This window comes from Nestor notabilis, unplaced genomic scaffold (genome assembly GCF_000696875.1).
Source record: "Nestor notabilis isolate BGI_N333 unplaced genomic scaffold, ASM69687v1 scaffold4434, whole genome shotgun sequence".
Taxonomy (NCBI): domain Eukaryota; kingdom Metazoa; phylum Chordata; class Aves; order Psittaciformes; family Psittacidae; genus Nestor; species Nestor notabilis.
The window spans coordinates 89263-100814 of NW_009925047.1; the positions used below are offsets into that span (position 1 = coordinate 89263).

Below are 11552 nucleotides of genomic sequence, written 5' to 3' on the forward strand. Positions count from 1 at the left end.
GGGTTTTTTTAATACAGTACTTGCTAGACAGGCAGAATTGAAAACATCAGCAAAATAGCTGCTTGTTGCACTTGGTTTCTACTCTGCTCAAGCAAACAGAGCTCTGTTTACATGCTCTGTAAATAAACAGGACTACACATACACACAAAAAATCTCACAACCCTCAAATCACATAAGCTACTTCTCTCCCTGAGAGAAGCAACTTGGCAAAGCCTCAAGTATTAGCTAGCTCTTGGGCTCTTATCTTAGAAATAATACATGCCAGGTTTTCTGAATACAGATGTCAGATAGCCAAGTATCAGCTGATAAACTCTGTGGGTCTATGGGTTTTGCCCGCTTAGCTACCATGCAAAGGAATTGAGCAATATCTTGATGCTTGCAGGTCAAATTAATGACTGGCCTCCTTGTCCACCCTGGAGACATTACTCCCCTTCTGAACAAGGATGTATGATTACTTTTTGCCTTTTTAAAACTGGCCCAATAAATACTTTTTCATTGCTATTACCAGACAGCTATTTTCTGGACCAGAACACAGAAGCAGGATGTCTTCATGTTCCAGAACTATTATTATGCATCCCTGCACTATCTACCGCAAATGGGTTTTGCAAGCACAGAATAAAGTTCAGCAAAGCAGCACTACTTGCTTATGGTCATTGCTGAGCTCTGCCTCCATTTCACCTCCAGCAGGTCTACATCCAAAGCAGAGAATGTATTTAACACGTTGTAAGGAGATACCTCACTTTTCCTTTCCAGAATACAGGTCCATAAACTGAATAGGAGTTAAGCAGCAGACAAAACTTTGCAATGTTAAATTTCCATGAGACTGTGAAGTAGTAGCAAAGGAATTGCGCATCCTCAGGTGATGTCAATCTTTTGGTTGCCCATGTCAGACCTAGATCCAGTTTTGGCAGGTGCTATGAGGCCCCTGGGAGACCAGTGTCAGGTTATCTGATTAAAGGCTAATCATAACAGAGACAGACCCAGCAAGATCAGTGGAAAATAGGTGGAGAAACTCTTAACAACCTGATCAGTGAAAATGGAGCACCTGAATCAGCTATTCCCAAGATCATCAATTAGACCATATTCTCCCAGTGTGAAACCACCAAGAGAAGTACAGGAGAAAACTCTCTCCCCAGAAATACCTTGAAAACTAAAGTTTACTGCCTTAAGGAGTACAGGACTTATTATAGGATGCAGGAAGGAAGAACATTTAGGATTATATAAACTTTATCATGGGATTGTGAGAATATGTAAGACATTATGACATGTTTAAGGAAAAGCACTAGAGGTGGAGAGAGAGGGATAAAGGTAGATAAAGGAGAAACAAATATGGGAAAACAGCAGGAAAAAAAGGACAAACAGGGCAGGTCCAGTGCAAATGGGTACTTTCTATTCTGAGTGTGTGTATGAACTCAAGCCAACTTCAAGCCAGACTGGTCAGCAAGTAGGTAAGAGGTCTAAGTAACAGCAACTGGAGTGAGAACACAGGCCTCCGGGGCTCATGGGTCTAGATGCCAACAACAGGGGAGGAAAACAAACAGGTCAAGGCTTCAGCAACTGCATGGACCATTCAGAACCAAGCGGACCCATATAGCATGTGAGTGAGTTCCTGTGAAAATTCCACTAGTGAACATCCATCCATCCTGAGGAGCTGGAAAGGAGGAAAAGGACTGGTCCTTCCATGCAGCTCTTGAGTGCTCTGTGCGTGTTTATGTGGTGCCACTAAAAGCACTGGTTTGAGTCTCTGTTGATCCATGTGGCCAGCTGCTGCATGAGAGCATGTGCACACACACACACCCTTATTGGGAATAAGCCTCATTGCTGGCTGGCCCTGGGGACACACAACCACAGCAGCCTTGTGCTTTCCTATTTAGCTGGGACAGGAGACATGCCCCTGGGACCCAAGGCCCCCACATTTGGCTACCTCTAACAACTGGCATGGCTAAAAGGGCATACACCTTTAGCAAGTTTCTTAGCAAAGCTATCACTAACACTTGGAAGGTGAAGTGTATAAACCTGTCTTAGATTTGAGTTTGGGGTACTCTGTACCTGCCTAAGCTGTCCTGGCATCTACTGGAACACACTCCACACAGTTTTGTTAAGGCATTTGGTAAACTGCTGAGTATTTAAATGATAGTAAAATGACAAAAATGTACTAGCATTCTTGGGCACCATTCTACTTCAATTGGATGTCCTCTGGTGCTTTTAATAGCCCTTGAAATTGCTATGTGCTAAACATGGCTGAAAGGAATCTTAACTGGATCTTTCCTATGTGCTTTCTTTTCAAGACAGGAATCAACTGTACACCATTACAACAGAAGAGTAACACAAGGCAAAAATACAGACAAAACAATGTAGGTATTTAATATGTTCCTGTAATTTGATTTACAAGTTTGCCTTCAGGAAACTTGTAAACAGATTTCCATAAAGAGCAACAGTACCTTTGACTACTAGTGGTCTGCAAAAGAATTCCTGCACTCTCCGGCAGCACACTACAGCCACGGTGCCCAAGGAAGAGGGTCTGTGCTAATTCATCATCTCCGTAATGCACCCACACACAGGTATCAAGAGTACCTGTGAGAAAGGTACTTCTCACAGTCTTCACAAAAAGAAGACTTTTTCCTTGATCACCAGTAATTTCAAAGTTCTGCATTCTTTCACTTCTGTTGTGAAACATAAGTATTCTGAGGAAGGATCTATCTTTTTTTATTTAGCTGTCTAGACTAACACTCTGAAACATTAATTACCTGGGAAGAAGCCAAGTGAGACTTCAAACTAAGTACATAAAGACTGTTTGTACTCTTACTCATATTGTATTAGAAATGAAATGTTTTAACTGACAAAAAAGTACTTCTGAATCACTGTGGTTGATCATCTTTTCTGTATCTCTTAGGGAGGTCTTGGTCCAAAGTTGTATTACAGTCTTCTTGGAAGCAGACACTTCTCGTAGCTGTGACACCAAGCAGCAGTGGAAATTCCTGATTCTTCTCACATATGCAACAGGAGCCATCGGAAAGGCTTTACACTGTCATACTGGGAATGACAAAGCACCAAGCTGAGGAAACCACCACACATGGTCTCCTATGAGTAAGGTAATCCTTTTATAGAGGGAGAACTAACTTCAAACATCTTCCATTCCAGTTCATGGCATGGAATAAACAGAGGTTGATACGTCTGTTCGGTATGTGGGCATGGCAGGAACTGAACGCTTCTGTGGGCAGTGGCCACAGCAGCTCTAGATGACAGACAATGAGAATCTGCAGGTCCTGATGCTGGACACAGAATAACAGAACAGCTGTCCACTGAAACCAATAGGAATTTCAGACTCCTTTTCCACCTCCACAGAAAAAATCACTGCTGGATATTCCGATACAGTAGTCACAAAAGAAAGTAACATCATCTCTTTACAGTAGTATTAATGACAAAACCAATTTTACTGGTTCTGCCAGAACTACTGCTAATATTCAAGCTTTGACAAGACAAGCACATAGCGTAAGAAGAGTTTCTGCACTAATACAGCTTTATTTGGCCCCAGAAAAGATATACACAGCCCTATTCCCATGCACATTAGTACCAAGCAACAGAAGTGAGGACACTGTTGCTTGGTACTGAACAGAGTACCAAGCAACTGAACATCCCAGTATATTTGGGGCATAGGAAGTTGCTTCATGAAAACAAAGCACTAAAATCTTTCGTGTTATTCCAATGACATTCTTCCAAATAAGAAGTAGCTTTAAGGAATTATTCTCCTTACACAGAATTACACTGCTCCAGATTTTGGAAAAATAGTCTTCAAGATTAACCAACACAACATTAAAATATAGATGTTTCACAATCTTTCAAAAGAAGGAAATACTATCTTTCACTAAATGAGGGTATCACCAACTTACAGGTGTTTGTTGTTTTAGCAGACAAGATAAATCCCACTCTACTCCACTCTTGTGAGAACTCACCTGCAGTACTGCAACCAGCTCTGAGGCCCACAAGACAAGAAGGACATGGACCTGCTCGAGCAAGTCCAGAGGAGGCCATGAAGATCATCAGAGGGGCTGAAGCACCTCTCCTGTGGAGACAAGCTGAGACACCTGGGGTTGTTCAGCCTAAAGAGAAGGCTCCAGGAGACATTCTGGAAGACATTAGAACAGCCTTCCAGTACCTAAAGGGGCCTACAAGAAATCTGGAGAGGGACTTTTTACAAGGGCTTGTAGTGACAGGACAAGGGGGAATGGCTTTAAACTGAAAGAGGGGAGATTTAGATTAGATATTAGGAAGAAGTTCTTTACTGTGAGGGTGGTTGGCAATGGAACACATTACCCAGAGAAGCTGTGGCTGCCCCATCCCTGGCACTGTTCAAGGCCAGGTTAGACGGGGCTTGGAGCAATCTGGTCTAGTGGAAGGTGTCCCTGCCCATGTTAGAAGGGTTGGAACCAGATGAGCTTTAAGGTCCCTTCCAACCCAAACCATTCTATGATAAAGTTACAATTACCACCACACATTTATCAGTACAGAGAGGTTATTTAAAGTGCCTTCTGAACATCTTATTAAGCACAATGGCCAAAACGTCATATAAACAGAACATCTACATAGGATGTGGTTCTGGTCTTGAATATTGTCCGGTCATGGAAGAGAAGCAACCAACCACAGTCTGACTGGCCTAACGCTGTAATTAGAGGAGGAAAGCTGTGTAAACAAACCTGGCAAAGAACTGACACTCCTTTGTTTGTAGTATATATAACAGGCAGAGCATGGAGTTGCACACATTCGTTTTGCAACTGGAGCTTTAAAGAATAAAGAGAGAGGAAAAAAAGGGAAATAGCAAATCACTGTCCATCTAGTCACAAACAGCAGCATGAGTTTGGTAGGCATCCCAGATGAGACAATGTTCACACTTGTTTTTAAGGCAACAGTGACTGTCTGAACTTTTCTGAAGAGTTTACCCAGGCCTTAGGGGGAGTCTTGATGAAAACAGAGAAGCACCTGGGGCGGATACTGGCTCAGGAGTGTAAAATTCTGGAAAACACAACTAGTAAAAGACCACCTGGTCACAATATCCTTTGAACAGAAAAGGTATCTTGCAATCCAACAGAAAGACTGATCCTCTGAACTGCATGGCAGGATTCACAGCTACTCACAACCTGAGGGATGCCACAGTCTCCTGATAATACGCTTTTAATACACAAAACATGCAACAAAATGAATGCCTTGGCATACATTTGCTTAACCTGTTGCTTAGCATCTCTTGGTAACTACATCAATTGCAGATCAATGAGAATATCGCATCACAGTAAATGTACTGATTTTTATGAACTGCTAAATACTTTATTCTTCATTTGTAAGTATATAATGTGGAGGTGCATAAAACTACTAACTCATTTATCCTGTATCACAGCACAGTGACACAGAAATGCAGTTATCTGGCATGGGTACATACTGTTTCATACAATCTATCAGGTAATGCTCCCTCACCATGTGTCAAGGGGCTTGGAGTGTACATTTTAGTGAAGTCAGGATTAAGACAGTGATTAGGCAAAAAGTTTTAAGTCACAAAAGAGACCGTGTGATACAAAAGGCTTTGCTAGAAATGACCCGCTGCTTTTTGCTGATATTTTACTGTGAAGTGGAACTGAAATACATGTGTACCTCTAATAAAGTATATTGTTAAAGTCATAATTTCCAAGTACTTTACATGCTTTTTTTTTTTAGCCACCAACCGTTCTAATCACTCAATTGCTTCAATTAGTTCCCAGTGAACAGTTCTCATATAGGAAGATCTCGTACAACCTCCCAGCATCTTCAATCTCTCTCTTTCCCAATTTCCCAACAGTAAGTGCCAAACCCCAAGATTTGTGTTTTCAGAAGGTATATTAGAAACCTGCTTGTAATAACTATCTCACAAATAACTGCATTATAAAAGGCTCATAAAGATAAAAAAAGGAAGAAAAGAAAACAAAAAACAAACACATCTAAACTCATGCACAGAAGATCACTGACTAGTAGGGATACTAATGATATACTACACTTGCAATGAAATACCAAGGACATTGATTTTCCTGCATATAGCAGAAATTCCAGATAGACACAGAAATAAAGTCTATCACTGAAAAATAAAATACACTTCAAATTCTAAATCTTTTCAAAGCCTGCTGATGAACTGATATAGGCACTAGCAACTCTAAAACGAGTGCTGTGTCCCCTAAAAATATCACCTCAAGTGAAAAAGATGCTCTGCAAGTGGCTGCTTCTACACAGACTATTTCCTTTTTCTTTTGCCTAGACTAGCACAACAGCACATCGCAGCATTCCTTCTCTCTACATCCCTTTCATAGTTCACTTAAAAGCCCTGCACTCCAAAACAATGAGCCTGTGAAATCTTTAAGATGAAAAATACACAAAATACAGGGTTCAGTTTGGTCCCATTTTAGTAATCTAAAATTAAGTATCTAGTCTAAGAGAGCTACAGAGGCATGCTGTCACCAAGCAGAGTTTGGAGAGTGCCTCCCTGCACAAATAGTTTAGGGCCCACATTAAGATAAGATTATTTCCTTCCTAATTCTAAGATAAAATACAATGAATAGTAGTATTAGCTTGCAATTCTGAAATAAAGGGGGGAAAAAATATACATTCTTCATTGTTACTGGTATCTTATTTTAAACAAAACTGAAAAAATAAAGTTCTCTGACTACTAAAAATAAATTTTGACTGCCCCAAAATGGAAGTGAGGTAATACTTCTTTTACACTTAAAAACGAAAGTAAAGCAGGAAGACAGCTAAAGAAAAGATGGTATTTAAAAAACATGCTTAGAAGTCAGTGGAACTGATGAAATAGTTGCATTACTTAGATAGTATTTATTGTTTCAGTGCTAGTTACATAAATAACAATAGAATTATCTTGTAATACCCTATTATTTAGTAATTATTCCAACACATTTATCTGACATGCAGCAATGTCAGCTCAAACTAAATGTTGTTAACTGAAGGTTCTTCTATTTCTAAACATGTGTCTTATTTCTGTTCTTCATTACAAATGGCACTTCTGCCTTAGGAGAAGGAGTGCATCCACAATTAAATAAACCCAACCCCCCCTTCCTAAACCCAAAAGAATCCTTCAGCATCATAAACTTGTTTCACAGTGCCTCTTACATCAACTAATGTTAATGTCTCTTAGAAAAAGAAGCAGACAGACTCCAGATTTTTTCTTCCTCCTCATTATTTTAGATTTCTTTCTCCTTTAATTTATCCCTGACTGCATTCTTGGCATGACCTGATGAAGAAACTACGTAAAAGCACTAATACATTAATTTGCTCTGCAAAGATAAATCACAGAGAGAGGTATACATAGCCCAAGGCTAAAAAAAAACCCGTAAAACCCAAACAACAAAAAAGCAAACACACAAAAACAACAGTCATCCTTAAACCTTGCACCGCCCCACCCCAAATACTTCTACATATTGAATAACAAACTTTGCTGACCTACTGTCATTTGAAAGTATCTTCCCTTTGCTACTATTTATGAAATCCCTCAAAATCGTGAGAATTGAATTATATACACTCTGGTTATCTACTTTAAGAGTGCTCATGAATGGCTGCTATTCCTTTTAAAAAACACTGAGGCAGAAATTCACTTTAAACTAACAAGGATATGCAGCCTTTGCAGCAAGACGTAAAAAGGCAGGTTGAATATTTCAGACTTCTCAGCCTTGCTAACAACCTTTCCCACTAAATATCCTGTGGTCAAACTGCATTGCTAAGATGACATATACTTAGAATCCAAAATCAGAGCTAAACAAAATACAGAGAGTTCTCTGTACTGAAGTTTTATGAAAAATACATACACAACATAATTGCAGTCTAAAGAGTAGAAAGTGGTCCAGATGGAAGAACTGACTTTTCTCAAAACGAAACACAAACCACAGAGCCCTAAAAAGAGCAAAATAAGAAAATCTGTACAGCTCAAAGGCTTGACTACACTGTGCACGAGAACAGTGTGTAACTCATACAACAGAAATCAAAGTATTTTTGCTTTCTTGCAGGGTTCCTGAAAGACCGTCGTCCTCCATCTGGCTGCTGCTACTTGCTTTCTAATGATATCTGCAAGGCTGGGGAAAGTAACCTCACAAAGCCTCCACTGAAACATGAAGAACATGGGGGAACATGGTAGTTAAATTACTGATTAGTGGATAAAGAAACCAGGTGTGTGTAACACTGTAAGCATGCTGTAGGAAAACATTTCCACACTATACTTAAAGCTTAGACATTCAAACAAACCAATTTAGTGTAACAAGCTCCAGGTTACCTGATCCACTGTAACGTCCATGTACACACACCCATACGCAGTTACCCGGGCTACCTTATCAACAAGGAAGGAGGACTTTGTCACAGGCTGTTAACACATACAGCAGCAACATTAACTACTTAGAAATCTAGGACTTACAGATCCTGCCTGATTGTATCTGCTTAATGAAATATCTCATAACACACAAAACACAGGTATCTTATCCCCTTCATCTGCAACTACAGTTTTTCGAGGAAGAAGGTAAGGGGAAAGGAAGGAAGAATGTCACTACGAGTTAATGTCTCCAGTTTGTATTAATTTACTTTTCAAGGCTGAAATGTCTTTAACATCTCAGAGGATCCCTGACAAAAGGGTTCATCTCATGTTCTTACTAACCTCTCATAAAAGCCTCTTAAAAACAAAACAACCAACTATCCTAAGAGAATGCTGCAAGATTCTAACATGTTGATCTTCCGTAACTGCTAAGCCATCCATTATATTCCAGCTTCCTTCTCAGGTTTTTTTTTCCTCTAGGATAGGATAACATGTTGAACTTGCCAAGTGAGCAGGAAAACCTACAAATGCTGAACTGTCCTGTAAAAACAAAAACCAGCCAAAGAAAGAGGCAAGTAATGAGCTTCTCTATTGCCATTTCATGTTTCTGTAAATGCACAGAGCACCTCCTCTCCCTCCCTCCTGCTATGCAAGCACTGTCTAGCAGTCTCTGCTAGTGTGGAAAACCAGGAACAAGCCATGGACTCTTTCAGATCTTCTATCTGACATTTCCACCCAAAGAACTCAAGCGTCTCAAAAAGCCCAACCACCACAAGCAAGGGTAAAAACTAATAATTAAATATGTAAGCACAAATTCCCTTTCGGTGTTTGTCAAACACATGCATAATTTCATGTTCATACGGTATGAACACACACTGCAATTTTGCTATACAGCAGATTGAGGACAGTTTTAGCAGTTCAGACAATACCATAATGTTTATTTTTTCTTAAAAACTTTTATACAGCAATTTTAAAAGGGTCTTGAAAGGAACTGGCAGCTAATAGGAGAGACAGCACTGTTTCATAACAGCTTGCAAAAAAATTCCAGCTATTTTTAGATAGGTGAAAAGAATGTGGCTATTAAAAAAAAAATAAATCTCAGATTATACAAAAAGTTGTTTTCATTTACAACTGACCACATAAATTGTGCAGCTGATGTGTCAAATCCATCTCCCAATGAACAGTACCACATATTTAAATCCTCCGAAGAAATGTATGTGCATATACAACATTGACATTTTAATCTTTTTTACAAGATAAAGCATCATGCTGTTATAAAAATATTACTTTTTAATGAATGGCATTTAAATGGATCTCAGACAAACGCATCATTTTCTAACTATGTGTTATAATCCTTTACAGGGACCTATTTGTCTAGAACTCTCATTAGTTAAACTATGAGCACATTTTGCTCAAAAACAGGCTGATCAGTTTTAGGGTGCTGTGTAACATCCATATTTACAAAATAAATATCTATATTACATACCAAATTTCCCCACAGCAATGCCAAAAAAAGCCTTTCCAAAAATCAAGTTAACACCTGTTTCCTTTACTATTTTCACCCCATCATCCTCTCCATTATCACCACCATTTTATCAGTCTTGTATTTAAAAATTTTAGGCATCGGGGTGGGACAGAGGAAAGCAAATAAACCTTAAGGTTTTCTTCCCTGGTTCTTAATTTGGGATAAATAAATAAATAAAGTATCTCTCAAGGCTCTTCTTATATTTCTCCATTTTGGTAAGGTGACTTAACAACCCATTCCCCCCCACCATTTTCTGTATTTCTCATTGCTGATATTTTGTTACACTACAGCTGGTGAAAAGCAATGCAGTTTGCTTCTACGTATCTCACACAAATATAAATCAAATTAAGCTGCTCGTTTTGTTTTCCAAAACCATGCCACACAGCACTCTTTCATTCTGAAAGATGCCTTTTAGCCTGCTTTCTTAAGACAGTTTTCAGTGCATTATCATGTCCTTCTATGCTGAGCCATTCATTAAAATACACTTCAGATAATTTCAGCTAAACATACAGTTTGAGTGCTTAAATATGGGGGGGTTTGCCAATGTCCAATGTTAACATGGCAAAATAGAATATCCGGATGTTTTTTTGCATACAGCCAAAAAGATTACTGCAAATATTTTATTTTTTTTTGGGGGGGGGTGGGGGGGGTGGAATCTGTTGCTTTGGATGTAAGCAATTCTGCAAATAAAAATCTCTCCTAGAATTCAGTCGCAAGCAAAGCAGAAGTGAGCAGTGCTGTATCACTGAAAATCGACAAAATAATCAGCAGATTATTTTATGTCAGAAAACTTAAATGTGCATTTACTACCCCGGAATATTTCTTCGAAACAAAACAGCTACTTCAAACCGTAATAATCTGACTGGCAGATAAAATAATTGCTTTAAAAACACTTCTGAGTCATTTTGTCCTTACCTGCAGGCATGAACCATTACTGCATGCAGCGACTGCTCCATTTCCTAGCACAGACTTGAACAAGGATCACATCTATCTTACAGAATGTGACTAACTGGAGGATTTGCGATTCCTGAGCTACTTTGCAAAGGACACTCCCTTTCCACATAACAGGACACGAAACGCTTCACCAAGTTCTATCTCCTATGCATCTAAACTGAAAGGAACCCTTTGCAACCGTGGAACGGTTTCCTGCAACACAAGAATGCGAGGTCTTTAAAGGCGAATTTAGAGATGCTGTTTGCACGGCAGTGGGAAGGAGCAGGGTCTGCAGCACCAGCACACACAAGCCAGCAGCCTGCTGTAGTATGAACTGCATGCTACAGCTCGGCAGGCTTCATTAAAAAAATAAAACGATGAAAGAAAGCTCTGCAAAAACGCACAAAGCTTAACCAAAAAGAGAGGTTCGATGGATGCGGTACAGTAACCAGCATGCAGAACGTACAGAACGCCAGCGAACGTGCCGAGGGAAGGAGCAAAGCCCTGCGCGCTGCTCGGCAGTGCTACACCAAGAACCGCTCATGCAGGAGATGCAGCTGTACCTTTCTGAAGAGGACGACTTCTCAGAGTTAACTGACATCAGCAGCTCAATCTTCTGCTTGATTTCTGGAAAAATCAGAAAATATTCACAACCGAGACCGCCTGCCCTCGCTTTCCACAGCCTTACTGCCCAGGCGGCTTCGCTTCCCTACGCCCTTTTGTCCGGGAGGAGGCCGCAGGACCCGGCGCCTGTGCGAGCCCGGCCCA

General features: G+C 40.0%; 1 protein-coding gene across 1 annotated transcript in view; it reads right to left on the minus strand.

Moving 5' to 3' along the window:
- SRPK2 (SRSF protein kinase 2) overlaps positions 1-11539 on the minus strand; it is a 98102-nt gene extending 86563 nt beyond the window's left edge. The window contains exon 1 of the mRNA XM_010012863.1: positions 11348-11539. Within this exon, the coding sequence (XP_010011165.1) occupies positions 11348-11385 (38 nt within the window). The 5' untranslated portion in view covers positions 11386-11539. The remainder of the gene's footprint in view (positions 1-11347) is intronic.
- Between the last annotated feature and the right edge of the window lie 13 nt (positions 11540-11552).